Here is a 16,287-nt window from a genome sequence, read left to right as displayed (position 1 = left end):
TGATTTAAAGGGTTATGAGTGTTTTGCCTGCACCAGTGCAATGTTCACTCCAGAAGCCTGCTGGGATCAAAGGCATGTGCTCCGCACCCAGCTTGTTTGTTTGTTGTAACCCAAACTAGCCAAGAACTCACTATGTAGCTTAGGACCTCAAACTCATGGCAATATATTCTTCTGCCTCTGCCTTCCAAGTGTTGGGATTGCAAGTATGAACTACCATGCCTGATTTAATAGACTTTTGCTTTTGTTTCTTATTACATCTATTGATTGATTGATTGATTGATTGATTGAGTGTGTGTGTGTGTGTGTGTGTGTGTGTGTGTGTGTGTGTATACCCATGTACATGCAACTTGCAGGAGTTGGTTTTCTTCTTCTACCAACTGGGACCCAGCATCATACTGAGGTTTTCAGGCATGGTGGCAACTGCCTTTACCAACTAAGTCATCTCTTGGACCCTAAACATTTTAAAATTATATTTGTATTCATTTATATGGGGGGGCACTTGTTTGCCAGGCTATGTATGTGGAGTTTAGAGGACAACCCCTGGGAGCTGGTTCTTGCCATGTAGGTCCTAGGGGTTGAACTCAGGTGGCACCTTTACCTGATGAACCATCTTGTTGGTTAATTAATTAAGACAAGGTCTTACTCTGTATCCCTGTAGCCCCAGCTGGCCTGGAACTCACTATGTAGACCAGGATGATCTCAAAATCACCTCCCAAGTGCTGAGGTCAAAGGCATGCACCCCAATGCCTGGCTTTTAATAGACTATTCATTTTTAAATTTGATATTTATTTTTATGTATATGAGTGTTTTGTTTGTATATCATACAGTGCCTATGGAAGCCAAAAGAGGGCATCTGATCCCCTGGAACTGGAGCTAGCTGTATGGTTGTTAGCCAACATGTGGGTACTGGGAACCAAAAACAGGTCCTCTACAAGAGCAGACAGTGCTCTTAATCACTGAGCCATCTCTCCAGTCCCTTAGGTTTACAGAAAAACTGAGCAAAAGTTACAGGCTCTCTGTTCCAGACTCCCCATTATTATCTTTCATTACTATGGAAGATTTGTTGAATTTATGTGCCAACATCAATACTTTATTAACTAAAGCCGTGCTTTACATTAGGGTGTATGGTTTTTGTTGTGCATTCTATAGGTTTGGGTGTTTACTAAGTATCATGAGTTTTACTGTTCCATGCTAGTGATTCAAGAAGCCCACAGTCACACACCTAGGTGTAGTGTACACTCTCCCTATGTACCGTTTTTTCCACTAACTCTGACTAAATCCATGTTAACTACCTTAAATTCCAATTTTGCTTCAGAAAAAAAAAAAATCCCCCATGCTCTATCTATGCACCTCACCCCATCAACCTCCCTTGCCTTAACTCCCGAAAATTACAGAAATTTTTTTTTTGAGACAGAGCCTCACACAGCCCAGGTTGGCCTGCAACTCACTATGTAAGCAACTATAGCCTTGAAGTTCTGATCTTATTTTTTTATGTGTATGAGTGTCTTGCCTGCATATATGTAAGTGTACACATGTAGTGCAATGCCCATGGAAGTCAGAGGAGGGCATTTGTTCCCTGGAACTGGAGTTACAGACGGTTGTTAGCCACCATGTGGGTGCTGGGAATTGAACCCAGGTTCTCTGGTAGAGCAGCCAGTGCTCTTAACTGCTGAGCCATCTCTCCAGGCCCGAAGTTCTGATTTTCTTGTCTCTGCCTCCCGAGTGCTAAGATTACAGGCATATACTGACATGCCTGGTTTATGCTGTGCTGGGGATCGAATTTAGGGCCTCGTGCATGCTAGGCAAACAACTCTACCAAACAACTCTAGGAATGAGCTACCTTCCTAGCCCAACCACAGATATTTTTACTGGCTTGTTTTATTTTTCCAAGGATGTCAGCGTGGGGATCAAATAGTATGGAGCCTTTCTGGACTGGCGTCTTTCATTTAGCGATAGGCATGTCAGTCTCCACCAGGTCTTTTCACGCCTCCTCTCTGTGATTGGGTAGTCCACTGTGTGGCTCCACCACGGCTTGTTCATTTGCTCATCTATGAAGAGCACCTTGAGCATTCAAAGTTTTTCAGTTATAAGTAAAGCTTTGACAAATACCCACAGCATGTGGGCATTGAGTTCTCATTTAGGTAAATTTGAAGGAGCGTGATTGCTGGATTGTATGCTAAGATTCTCATTATAGGAGCTGGGGATGTAGCTCAGTTGATGGAATGCTTGCCTAGCCTGTATGAAGCCCTGGGTTCAACCTCAACACTGTGTAAACTGTGTGCTGGTTTTTTTTTTTTTTTGCATGTGTTCTGCCTGCTTGGATGTAAGTGTACCATGTGTGTGCAGTGCCCCAGAAGAGGGTGTTGGATCCCTTGGATGGCTATTAGCCACTATGTGGGTCCTGGGAATGGAACCCAGTCCTCTGCAAGAACAGCAAGCACTCTTAACCACTGAGCCATCTCTCCAGCTCCGTTTTGGTTTCTTGAAACAAGGTTTCATGTATCCCCTGCCTAGCCAAGGATGACCTTGAACTCCTTGTCCTCATACGTCCATCTCCAGAGTGCTGGGATTCTAAGCATGCACTGCCATGCCTGGCTTTATGCAGTGCTGGGATTGAACCCAGGGTTTCATGCATCCTAGGTAAATACTCAACCAACTGAGTCACATCCCCAGCCCCACCTACCCCCATTCCTATTTCTGCTCATGCTTTAGCAACTCAGAGTCACAGAAGCCCAAGGCTGAGAGAAAACATGTTCTTCCATCCTCTGATTCAAAGACCAAAGACACATTGATGTGAAGGCAAAGATTGTTTGCACACTTTATTTAAAAGCAAACAGCTGTAAGATAGAAAGGCAGATTTTTTTTTAAAGACAGCAGTTACAAAGGAGAATAAATATGACATAAGGAACTATTTTTGTAAAAAATACAACCCCCTGGTATTTGTGAGAAATCCCAAGAACTTAAAAGACACAAAAATCTGACCTTCACCTCAACCCATTGGGGCCAGTGTTGGAAATTGGTCTGATGAGGATAGTCATGACTTCTGGGGTTTCAAGACTGGATGTCAGGGGTCTACTCTGATTTCTTTGGAGCCAGCTGACAGCAACCCTCTGCTCATTAACATTACTTCTAACAACTCTTTCATTTTTGGTCTTTTTTTTTCTTTTTTTTTTTTTTTTTTAGATTGTCTCCCTGTAGCCCAAGCTGGCCTGGAACTTACTATGTAGACCAGGCTGGCCTTGAAATCACTGCAGAGATCCCCCTGCCTCCCGAGTGCTGGGATTAAAGGCGTGCGCCACCACACCGGGCTCCACTCTTTCATTCTTACAGTTAAGTTGTAAAGGGTTTAGGTGTTGAAAGAGAAGGCGTGGATGAGGGGGATAAGAAGGTAGGCACTGCTGAGGGCCAGGGGATAGGCAGTGGACAGTGAGCTACTCCCCTGGTTGGGAGAGGGGATGGGTAATGGTCCACAGGTCTTCCCTTGGATCCCACCATCACACAGGACAGAGAAAAAGCAATCAGTGGAATTAAAGAACAAGAACAGGAAGCTGGCCAGAAATGGATGGGGAACCACAGGCCACAGGGAAGAACTGCCTGAGAAGATGCACAACGTGTCCTGAGGACCACAGTGGAACAGGACTTGACACACAGCCATACACAGGCAAGGAAAGTGACAGTTGCCAAGAAGAGGCAAGTCTTGGCTACAGATAAGGACAGAGGAGTAAAGGCCAGCCAGCAAGGCTCTGAGGGAGTGGTGGCTCAGGGAGGGGGCAGCGGGGGTGAAAATGTAGAAATTCCGGTCATCTCTGGGGCATCTGTGAGGCACAGCTGTGGTCAGGGGTCAGGTCAACAGGACTATGCACTGAAAGCTGCCTTGAGCTCCCGGAAGGCCGCTTGGCGGAGCCTCCTGGCCTCCTCCTCCCGCTTCTGCTCATCTTGCTCAGCTTTTAATTCAGCTTCGAACTTACTGGAGCATAACAAGGCCTGGGCCTGCAGAGAAATGGCAAACACAGACGACACAGTAAGGGCAGGGAAGGACATGGAGATGCCAACAGCCAGGCCTGTGGTGGCCCTGCAAACCTTGGACAAAGAAGGCAGGGCCTCTGTGGGCAGAAGCCCCAGTGACACTCCTTGCTTTGGTCCCCGATTCTCCTTGGTGTAGACGCCATCACTATCTGTGCTGACTTCTGTGTCTGTCAGCTGGGCTTGCTTTCTTCTTTTTCAGGAGACCACTGAGCATCCTGATTTATTAACTTTTTTTTTTTTGGTCCTTTTGAGACAGGGTCTCCCTGGAGCCCCAGCTGTCCTGGAACTCACTATGTAGACCAGGCTGGCCTTGAACTCACAGAGATCCGCCTGCCTCTGCCTCCCGAGTGCTGGGATTAAAGGTGTGCACCACCACGCCCTGCAGGAGGGATAGCCCAGCTGTTAAAGGCTAAGGTTAACAACCAAAAAGTTATTAACTATTTTTGTGAGGGCCACTGGGGATTGGACACAGGGACTACTATTAAGCCACCTCCCTATCTAACATTCCATTAGTTTCACAATAATATTGCTACATTGTAGGTGAACAGATCCAAATAAATTAATGCCTTAGGGGTTGGGGGTACTTTGGTTGTTAAACGTCAATGGGAATGCAAAGAGACACCTTTACAATATAGTTCTTTCTGAATGTGTGTGTGTGTGTGCACGTGCGCGCACACACGCGCATGCATGCATGCATGTGAGTGTAGCCTGTGGACACCAGAGGCCATCAGATTTCCCTGGAGCTGGAATTACAGGTGGTTATGAGCCCCCTCCCATGTGGTTTCTGGGAACTAAACTGAGGTCCTCTAGAAGAGCAGCAAGCACTCTTCACCACTGAACCATCTCTCTAGCCTCAATGTACTAGTTTTTATTCAATGTTGCTGTTGTCATCAACATTTAGTTCTGGGCTGGGATGTAGCTCAGTGGTCCAGTGCTTGCCTGGGATGCTGGTGACCCTGGGTTCAATCCCCAGTACTGCAAAAATGAAATAATTTTTCTTTTGCTTCTAAGTCATTCCAAATTTACTAAATACTATGCATTTTGGCTCACATTTACTAAGATAGTACCTGTCTTTTTAGCTGAGTCAGGATTGTAATTCTAGTACTCAGGAGGCTAAGTGCTAAGTTCTAGGCCAGCCTGAGCTGTATAGAGTTCTAGGCCAGCCAAAGTTAAAGCCTCAAAATTAAATACAAACAAATATTACAAGTTTTTGGTGGTATTGCCATTGGGATTTGGTACCAGCTAGGGTTTTTTTTTTTTTTTTTTTGTCTTTTTGAGACAAGGTCTCTCTGTAGCCCCAACTTGCCTGGAAGTAAAACTCACTATGCAGATCAGAGATCTGCCTGCGGTTTGTTTTTTGATTTTTCAAAAAAAAAATATTTTATGCTGGGCGTGGTGGCACAGGCCTTTAATCCCAGCACTTGGGAGGCAGAGGCAGGTGGAGCTCTGTGAGTTCAAGGCCAGCCTGGTCTACATAGTGAGTTTCAGGACAACTGGGGCTACAGGGTGACTCTGTCTCAAAAAGACCAAAAATAAATATATAAATTAAAATAAACAACAACAAAATCCTTAACAGTTTCTTGTCACTAGTACCATATGAGGGGCTGGGAATATAGCTAATTGGTACAGTGATTGCCTAACATGCACAAACAGTACTGCATAAAACTGGTAGCAAAGCCTGTAATTCCATAGTTCAGAAGATAGAAGACAGGAGGATGAGAAGTTCATGGTCATCCTTTGCTACACATTGAAGTCAGTCTGGGATACTTGAGACCTGTCTCAACAGTAACAGTAAGAATACCATAAGAATACCAAATTCATTTTAAAATCCTCTCTTCTAGAACTGATTTTTTTCCCCACGTCTCATGCATTTGGTAAAGATTCTGAACAGTACACTGAGTGTATGGCTTTAATAAATGCTACTAAACTGTCTTTGAAAGTAGCTGCTCCAGGTTCCACCCCCACGATCATGGATTGGAAGTTTCTCACCACTTTGCCAAAGCTTATCATTAACATCCTTACTTTCTTGCCAATCTGATAGACAAAAAAATTGGCACCTTTTTTTAAAAAACATTTTATTTTACTTTTTTTATTTTGTGTATGAGTGTATTGCCTGCATGTACGTGAGTGCACCCATATCATGCAATGCCGCGGAGGTCAGAAGAGAGATTCGGATTCCCCTGGAACTGGAGTTAAGGATGGTTTGTAGCCTCCATGCGTGTGCTGGGAATCGAACCCAGGTCCTCTGCAAGAGCAGTCAGTGCTCTTAACCACTGAGCCACCTCTCCAGCCCCAACACCTTCTTTTATTTCCTCCTTGATGAATTGCCCACTTGGATTCTTTACCCATTTTTATTTATTTATTTATTTTTTTTGGTGTTTCTGAGACAGAGTCTCTCTGTAGCCCCAGCTGGTCTGGAACTCACTATGTAGATGAGGCTGGCATCGAACTCACAGAGATCCACCTGCCTCTGCCTCCCGAGTGCTGGGATTAAAGGCATGCGCCACCACACCCGGCTCTTTACCCATTTTTATGGTCACCTGGTTATCTTTTCCAATTTGTAGCTCTCTAGGTAAGTTAGTGCCAATCCCTTGCTAGCATCTTTCAGTTACTTCCTCACCTCTTCTGGCTAGTCTTTAACTTCAAGGTATCATAGGTCTCCCAAATACTTTAAATTTTAATATAATCTAATCTATCAGGTGGTTTTTTGGGGTTTTTTTTTGGTCTTTTTGAGACAGGGGAACTCCCTGTAGACCAGGCTGGACTTGATCTCCCAGAGATTGACCTGCCTCTGCTGGGATTAAAGGGGTGTGCCACCATACTACAATTCTTGATATAAAATCTTGTCTTGGACTATGATTTTTTAAAAAAATATTTTATTTATTATTTTTATATGTATTAATGTTATGCCTGCATGTAGGTAAGTGCACCTGTGTCATGCAATGCCTGCAGAGGACAGAAAAGGCTGTCAGATCCCCTGGAACTGGAGTTACGGACAGTTGTTAGCTGCCGTGTGGGTGCTGGGATTCAAACTGGGTCTTCTGCAAGAACAGTCAGTGTTCTTAACCACTGAGCCATCGCTCCAGCCCCCTACTCTGTTGTTTTTAAGACAAGGGTCACATGTAGCCCAGATAAACCTAGAACTCCATAGTAGCAGCTTTGAACTCCTAATCTTTCTACCTACACTACCCCAGAGTGCTGGATTACAAGATATGGATAGTTTGTTGCTAAATGTTCATCAACAAGCCACTAAGCTTCAACTTCCTTATCTTCCAAATGAAACAATAGCTGGGCCTGGAGGCCAAGGTTATAATGGCAAAGCTTGGGAAGATCTGAAGCTCAAGGTCAGCCTGCACTATCAAAACTGTCAGCCTGTCTCCAGTGCTGGGTGCTGTGCACACTCCTTTAATACCAGCACTCAGGAGGCAGAGGCAAGCAGATCTCTGCTGTAATTTCAAGGCCAGCCTTGTCTACATAGTAAGTTCCAGGCCAGCTGGAGCTACAGGGAGACCCTGTCTCAAAAAAAGACAAAAAGCCTGTCTCCAAACACAAAATAAGAACACCTCAGTCCAGGGTACAGACATAAGATAAAATACAAGGAACCTGAAGCATTTGGAAAGGGTCTAACCTAGCATCAATACTTACATGTTTAATTATCCCCACCCACCTACCCCCACCTCCCAGGACAGGGGAAAGAAGTGTGCCATCTCTTTACCTGGGAATCTTTCATCTTCTCCACTGTGACTGCCTATCTCACCTCTAAATCCTACAACCCCTCAACTCAGTCATCTCACTTTTTATCTTCCTGTTTCCTAGAAAATTTCTCCATGACATGAAAATATACTGGTGTCTCTCAAAGGCTACAAAGTAAACAGAACAACAGTGCTCTGAGCCCAGGCCACCCAAGATGGAGACTTAGCCCTTAGGCTCCTCCTCCTAGGTCTACTCACTCATTGTGCCAATGCAATCAGCCCAGCATGGTGAATCTGGTCCCTTAACAATCTCTACTGAGGCCAGGTGTGGTGGCGCATGCCTTTAATCCCAGCACTTGGGAGGCAGAGGCAGGAGGAGCTCTGTGAGTTTGAGGCCAGCCTGGTCTACATAGTGAGCTCCAGGACAGCTGGGGCTCCAGGGAGACCCTGGTTCAAAAAGACGGAAAAAAAAAAAAAAAAAAAAAAAGAAAGTCTCTACTGATGGGGCTCAGCAGTTAAGAGCACTGACTGCTTTTGCAGAGGACCCAGGTTTGATTCCCAGCACCCACATGGTGGCTAACAACCATCTGTAACTCTAGTTCCAAGGGATCTGACACCCTCTTCTGACCTCCAAGGGCACTGCATGGCACGGGTGCACCTACCTGCAACCATACACATTAAATAAAAATAAAATTTTACAAAAAAAAAAAAACAAAAAAAAAACTGATGCCTGGGATGGTGGGGAACACCTTTAATCCCAGTACTCAGAAGTCAGGGGCAGGTGGATCTCTGTGACTTTGAGACCAGCCTTGGCCTATAGCAAGTTCCAGGCCAGTTGGGCTACAAGGAGACCTTTTCAAAACAACAACAATTTTTGGTGTTTGGAGAATCGTTATTAAAAACATACAAAGGCTAATACGAGAAAAACAACAACAACAACAAAACTCTACTGAGGGCCAAGCTCATTGGGTAAATGTACTTGCTGCCAAACCTGATGACCTGAGGTGGAGCCTCAAAACTCACATCACATGGTAAAAGAAGAAAAGTACCTCTCTGACCCCCACTCCATCCTTACACGGTAGCACATGCCTCCCAAATACAAAATAAATAAAATACATGTTTAAAAAAACAAACTCTACTGATTCATTTCCTGGGCCCAAAACCTCTGTTCTGTCCTCTGTTTTATTTTGTTTTGAATTCCAGGATGGCCTTGAACTCAAAATCCTCCTGCTTTTTAACCTCTTGTGTAGTGGGATCACACACACACACACAGGGAATATTTTTTAATTAAATTTTTTTTTTTTTGGTCTTTTTGAGACAGGGTCTCCCTGTAGCCGCAGCTGACCTGAAGTCGCTATGTAGATCAGGCTGGCCTCAAATTCACAGAGATCTGCCTGCCTCTGCCTCCTAAGTGCTGGGATTAAAGGTGTGCACCACCACACCTGGCTTAATTAAATTTTTAAAAAATTTTATATATAGTAGTTGGAGAGATGGCTCAGCAGCTAAGAACACTGTTTATTCTTGCAGAAGACACGGGTTTGAATCCCAGTACCCACATGGCAGCTAACAATTGTCCGTAACTCTGGTTCCAGGGGATTCGACGGCCTCTTCTGTCCTCCAAGGGCATTGTGCACGACATGGGTGCACTTACCTACATGCAGGCATAACACTCATACATATAAAATAAAAAGAAAAAAAAGAAAAGAAAATCTTAAAAAAAAAATTTATGTGTATGAGTGTTATGCCTGCATGCATGTAAGTGCACCTGTGTCATGCAATGCCTGCAGAAGCTAGCTTATAACCACCTGTAACTCCAGTTCCAGGCAATCCAATGCCCTCTTGCCTCCACAGGGCCTGCATGTATGTGGTGCATTTACATATAAGCAGGCAAAACACTCATACACATAAAATAAAAATTTTATTTACTGTTTATGTGTACTTATTTATGTGTATTTATTTGTACATATATATTGTCTGCATGTATATAAATGCACCCATGTCATCCCATGTCATGCAGTGCCTGCTCGGAGGTCAGAAGAAGGTATCAGATCCCCTGGAACTCAAGTCATTTGGTTGTTAGCTGCCCTGTGAGTGCTGGGAACCAAACCCAGATCCTTCGCAAGAGCAGCCAGTGCTCTTAACTGCTGAGCCATCTCTCCAGCACCATAAAATAAAAATTAAAAAAAAAAAAACTATTGGGGAAAATAACATTTTCCTCCAGAATTTCCCTGAAGACATAAATGCAAGTTTCCTCACAGTCCAGTCACCCTAAGATCCACTGTTGACCAATCACCTATTTCAACCTGTACCTGTGAAAATGCCTCCTGCTGTTTCTGGGTACCCATAAAGTGTGTTTCCTCCCTTCTTCCTTCCTATGGGACCTCTCCTGGCATGTGGAGACTGGCACCACTGGGTACAGGAAGTGGAAGAACTAGCCCACAACCCTCAATGCCCAGTATCCCATCCTTCACAAGAGCAAAATTACAGCAAGACACAAGGTCTCTAAGAAAGACATTTTTGTTTGTAGCCTCCATGTGGCCAGGTCAAGAACTGTTTGCAACCTGTCAAATGCAGGTATTTACAAGCCTACTTCAGACTTCACACCAAATCAAGATCATCACTTTTCCTCCCAAACCACTCCCATTTGGTGGCGGGGGGGGGGAGATGCGTGGGGGGGGGGGGGGGGGGGGGGGCTTTAAAAATCTGGGACTCCATAAATGGTGCACTTCCTGCCCCTCCCAATCAGGTAGTCACTGAAGTTTTAGAATTGTCTTTACTTTGTCCCTGGTCCCACAGTCATCCAGCCTGATGATGAACTGCTACTCTTCCCCAAGCAACTGAGGCAACCTCTCCCCAGGCATCCGGCCTCCTAGTGCTGCACCTGCTCAAACACTGGGAGGGCTCCCAAGCTCCTGTAGCTCTGCTGCTAACCTGATGGCATATCCTGCTACCTGCACAGCAGGATCAACCACACATTTCCTGGGCCTTGCCCTAGGAAGTCTCAAAGAAAGCTGGGTCAGGGAAGGGAGGCTGGTCTGCAGGTGTCTCTCAGCCTGGGAGTTACCAGGGGCCATCTGAACTCACCAGCCCTGCTCCTTATACACCTGGACAACCTCCCCAGCCTCCAGCACTCCCAGCCCTCCGTGCCTTGGAGCCCTTGCTTGTGTTCCCACGAACATCTCTCTTCCTTGATTATAAGGTGAATTCCCATTCATCTTGGAGCATCTGTCACCAGTGTCAGCTGCTTTATGGCCGCTCCCAAATCCTAGTGCTGTGAGTCCCTACATTCATCATTCAGAGAAACATTTATTGAGGTCCATTACACACCAGGCACTGTAATTACACAGATAACACGCCTACTCTGCCTTTGAGTCTGGTTGAGGCGGCAGACGTATAAACGCGGCAAGTGGGAAAAAAATTTATTATTTTGGTTTCATCTTCTCTCCTGCTTATTAAAATAATGCACGCTCTTTCTAAAATACTACAGAAATACACAAGTCCCTCTGACGTAACTATTACTAATACTTTCATGTGTAATTATCCAGGTTGTATATAATGTCTAACAAAAATGGGGTGTCATACAAACTATGTTGCTTAATTAAATCTGGACACCTGGGCCTGGAGAGATGGCTCAGTGGTTAAGAGCACCTTCTGTTGTTGCAGAGGACCCAGATTCAGCTCCCAGCACTCACATGGCAGCTCACAGCTGTCTGTAACACCAGTTCTAGGGGATCTGATGCCCTCTTCTGGCCTCTGATGGCACGAGGCACACACATGGTACATGTACATAGGCAAAACACTCATACACATAAAAATAAATAAATCTTTATTTAAAAAGAACTGAAATAAGTATGGGTGAGATAGCTCACACCTCTAATCCCAACACTTCAGAACGTGAGGCAGGAGGATCACAAAGAGTTCAAGGTCAGCTTGGATGACAGAGTGAATTATCTCAAACAAATCTGGACACCCGTCTACACACACACGGCCTCATCCTTGTCTCAATCTTTGGTGATTGCAGAGTGAGCCAGTAGATGGTCGTACCACAATGGACTCATCCCTGCCATTGGAGGTTTAGGTTATGTCCAATTTTCCTCCATCCAGCAGGGATGCAGGACAAATCCGTGTCCACATAGCCACATTCATTTGCCAAGTACGTAAGTGCCTTCAAAGGAAAAAACCCTAGAAGCAGACTGTTAACTGCTCTACAGTCAGGCCAATTTATATTCTCCCCCAAGCCTCTAAGAGTACCTTGAACAGATATGGAACAGCCCCATTGCACTCAGAATAGAGGCACTCAGGACAGGGGCCTTTCCAGGCCTGGATGGTCTGGAGTGGGCTATCCCAGAAGGCAGGTATTAGAGGAACATAGTTTCCCAAGTAGAGGCCTTGGGGTGGAGCTCCAGGCAGAAGGAGCCACAGATTCTGAGACCAGTTGTGAAAATGCCCAGCAGCATTTGAAAGAGGTATTGCATGCCTAGGCGATGCAGTCACAGGGACTCATGTGCACTTTACCTACAGCCCTGCTCCTCTCCAGCCTTGACTGTGGGGCCATTCCCAAAGAGTCACAAGAGATTGCAAATGTGATTCCACCAATGGACAGACAGGCTCCATCCCAGCAGCACACACACCCTGTTCTCACCTCTATTCCCCTTCTGTCAAGATGAGAACTGGCTTTTCTCACCATACTGTGCATCCCTGAGGAGGCCAAATGCTGTCCCCTTCTCCCTGGGCCTTATAGTTCAACGTACCGATGGTGTTGCTGTGATGAGTCAATGAACCAATATGAAGGCCAGAACAAAGGATAAAACCACTTTCAGGATTAGACGCATACCATGTACCACTGGTGTTCAGGGGCACTGAGTGGCCAATCTGTCCCTGACACTGTTAGCAGGAATTCAGGCTGACAGAGCAGCAGAAAAACGTAAGTGCATGTCTCCAATCAGCATCACAGACAACGGAGAATGGAGTTCTGGCTAGAGACCTGAGCAGGCCAGACTGTCACCTTGGTTTCTTTATCCTTGGGCAAGCTCACAGAAGACACACAAACTCTCCCAGAGGCTGGCAACTGCCTGGAGAAGCAGGCAGTCCTGACAGCTCAGACTCCACACTGAGGGCTCCCCACAACCCAGGAACTAGCTCAACACTCATATGAACTTGTTTAATCCTGTTGTCACCCCAACAGTATAGATGGAGAGAGAGGGCCAAGGTAGCAACGTAGGTGGGTGTAGGAGGCAGGATCTGTGCTTAGGCTGCTGGCTGGGGAGCATGTGCCCTTTCCACAGCACCTGCTCTGTAGCAGGTGTGGAAGGCTCTAGTCCACGTTGTCTGTAGATGTGTCCTGCAGAGATTAGGATGACAGCACCTAGCTACAGGGAGGCGTCTTGATGTCCAATGACTGTGAACTTGTAGGGGTGTGGGGTCATCCCAACTCCTGACTACTTTCAATGATGCAAACATCCATTTGAGAAAGCTGTACTGGCACCCTCCCCTGGCCCCTTTCCTACCTGCTCCCAACCCAGATGTGTATGTGTGTGTGTTTTAAATTGATCTTTATGTGTATGTCTCTCTCTCTCCCTCCCCCCCCTCTATGTATGTATATATGTATGTATGTATGTATATATGTATGTATGTATGTACGTATGTATGTATGTATGTGCAGGTGCCAAAAGGGGGCATCAGATCCCCTGGAGCTGGACTCAAGCTGTCTTGAGTTCAACATGGGTATTGGAGACCAATTTCTAGCTCTCTGCAAGAATAGCAAGTGCTCTTAACGGTTAAGCCATCTCTCCAGGCCCCCAACCCAGATGTTAAGATTGGGAAGCTGCTGAAGCAACTTAACTGGGGATGGGGGTAAAAAGGAATTCTTTAGCAAAGTCAACAAATCCATTGGAACCTAAGAACAGATGTTTTCCACGCCATGTATGTTTTTCAGATGAATGGAGACACACTTCCATTTTCCAGTAATTGTATGATTATACAGCTTTGTCCTGAGTAAATTAATGTGACAGTCACTGTACAAGGAGTGTGTGGCACATGGGTAGGGTGAAGAAGTAGCCTTGCAGAAGAGGAACAGCATTTACCTTGGCTTCAAAGAAGTTCTTAGCACCTTTGACACCCTCCAGGGCAACATCAATCTCAGAGAGCTTGGCCAGTGCCATCAGCCCACTATCCTCCTGCAGCTCTCCAGCAGCAGCCTTGTGAAAAATGAGCAGGAACTGTGGGAGGAAGGACAGGAGAACAGAGGGGTTACTACTTAGTGGCCTCACTAAGAAATCCGTTAACAGGGGCTGGAGAGACGGCTTACTAGTTAAGAGCACTGGCTGTTCTTGCAGAAGACCCAGGTTTGATTCCCAGCACCCACATGGCAGCTAACAACACTGTCTGTAACTCCAGTTCCAGGGAATCGGACACCCTCTTCTTACCTCTGTAGGGTTTGCACATATGGGTGATCTTACATACATGCAGGCACTACATTCACACACATAAAATTTAAGCCTGGTGTGATATTAAATAAAAAAATAATTCATTTTTAGAAAGAAAGATCCATAATAACCTCCCCTGGTCTGAGCTAATGCCATTCTTGCCAAACCCTTAAAAGGATGTCTTTTTTTTGGGGGGGGGGTCTTTTTGAGACAGGGTCTCCCTGTAGCCCCAGCTGACCTGGAACTCACTATGTAAACCAGGCTGGCCTCGAACTCACAGAGATCCGCCTGCCTCTGCTTCCCAAGTGCTGGGACTAAAGGCATGCACTACCATGCTCAGCCTGAAAGGATGTCTTTTTTTTAAAAAAATATTTTATTTATTATTTTTATTTTATGTGTATGAGTGTATTGCCTGCATGAATGTAAGTGCACCTGTATTGGGCAATGCCCCTGGAGGTCAGAAGAGGGCATTGGATCTCCTGGAACTGGAGTTACAGATGGTTGCTAGCAGCAATGTAAGTGCTAGGAATTGAACCTGGGTCCTCTGGAAGAGCAGACTTTTTTTTTTTTTTTTTGAAACAGGGTCTCCCTATATCCCCAGCTGGCCTGGAACTCACTATATAGGCTAAGCTAGCCTTGAGCTTACAGAGATCCAATTGCCTCTGCCTCCTGAGTGCTGGGATTAAAGGCATCTGCCACCATGCCCGGCACAGCCAGTGTTCTTAACTGCTGAGCCATCTCTCCAGCCCCGATTGGGTTTTTGTTGTGTTGTTTTGTTTTGTTGGTCTTTTTGAGGCAAGTTCTCTCTATAGCCCCAGTTAGCCTGGAACTTACTATGTAGACCAGGCTGGTCTCGAAGTCACAGAGATCCACCTGCTTCTGCCTCCCAAGTGCTGGAATTAAAGGTGTGTGCCATCACCCCCTGGCATTCTTTGTTGTTGTTTTAATGTGTATTGAGTATTTTGCCTGCATGTGTATAAGTGCACCTGTGTTGTGCAATGCCTAGTGAGGCCAGAAGAGGGCATCAGAGCTCCTGGAAATGGATGGTTGTGAGCTGCCATGTATGTGGGTGCTGGGAAGCAAACCTAGGTCCTCTTCAAGAGCAGTCAGTGCTCTTAACTGCTGCGTCATCTCTTCAGCCACAAGATTTAATTTAAAATTTTTTAAATTAATTAATTAATCTTTGTTTTTTTTCAGACAGGGTTTTCATGTAGCCCCAGCTGGTCTGGAACTCACTAGTAGACCAGGCTGGCCTCAATTTCATGGAGATCTGCCTGCCTCTGGCTCCCAAGTGCTGGGATTAAAAGTATGTACCACTATGGTGTATACATGGCAAGATTTATTATTATTTAATTGTCCTTTTGAGACAGGGTCTCCCTGTAGTTCCAGGCTGGCCTTGAACTCACAGAGATTCACCTAGATTCGCCTGCCTCTACCTCCCAAATGCTGGGATTAAAGGCATGTGCCACCATGCCTGGCAAGATTTATTTTTAAATTATGTGTATCTGTGTGTGTCTGTGTGGGTATGTGCACATGTGAGTGCAGGTGCCCAAAGAGTCCAGAACAGGGTGTTAGATCCCTTGGAACTGGAGTTCCAGGCAGCTGTGAGCCACTTGATGTGGGTGCTGGGAACTGAACCCAAGTGTTCTGTAAGAATAGCAAGTGCTCTTAATCACTGAGCCAGCTCTCCAGTCCAAAAAAGGGTGCTTATGTGTATATGAAAAACTATTTTCTCTCTTACTAGACTGTCAAACACATGGGCTTGAGGGTGTACCTCAGTGGTAAAGCATATACTTAGCATGTGCTAAGGACCTGAGTTCAATCCCCTGCACCAAATAAATGAATTAATTAAATGCTATTAATTCACCCACCTATTGATGCCACTGTTGGGAATCTATCCCTCATAAACTCATACAACAGGCCTGGGGATGTAGTTCCATTGGTGGATTACTTAACTAGCATGCTGGAAGCCCTGGGTTCAATTCCCCAAACCATATAAACTGCGTGCGATGGTACAGGCCTATAATCCTGGCGTTTGGGAGGCGGAGACCAAAGACCTTCAAGGTCATTCTCAGATACACAGTGAGTTTGAAACCAGACAGGTCTTAAAAAAAAAAAAAAAAAAAAAGAGGGGGGGGACTGGC

At 45.4% G+C, this 16,287-nt stretch overlaps 1 protein-coding gene across 1 annotated transcript in view; it reads right to left on the bottom strand.

Annotated features, from left to right (window-relative positions):
- Positions 1-2,794: 2,794 nt before the first annotated feature.
- Positions 2,795-16,287, bottom strand: part of Efhd1 (EF-hand domain family member D1) — a 43,503-nt gene continuing 30,010 nt past the window's right edge. The window contains exons 3-4 of the mRNA XM_008838095.3: positions 13,802-13,936; positions 2,795-3,990 (exon numbers count right to left, since the gene is read on the bottom strand). Coding sequence (XP_008836317.1) covers positions 3,856-3,990; positions 13,802-13,936 — 270 coding nt within the window. The 3' untranslated portion in view covers positions 2,795-3,855. The remainder of the gene's footprint in view (positions 3,991-13,801; positions 13,937-16,287) is intronic.

This window comes from Nannospalax galili, unplaced genomic scaffold, assembly GCF_000622305.1.
Source record: "Nannospalax galili isolate Female #2095 unplaced genomic scaffold, S.galili_v1.0 scaffold1138, whole genome shotgun sequence".
Classification (NCBI taxonomy): domain Eukaryota; kingdom Metazoa; phylum Chordata; class Mammalia; order Rodentia; family Spalacidae; genus Nannospalax; species Nannospalax galili.
This window is presented reverse-complemented; position numbering and strand designations above follow the sequence as displayed.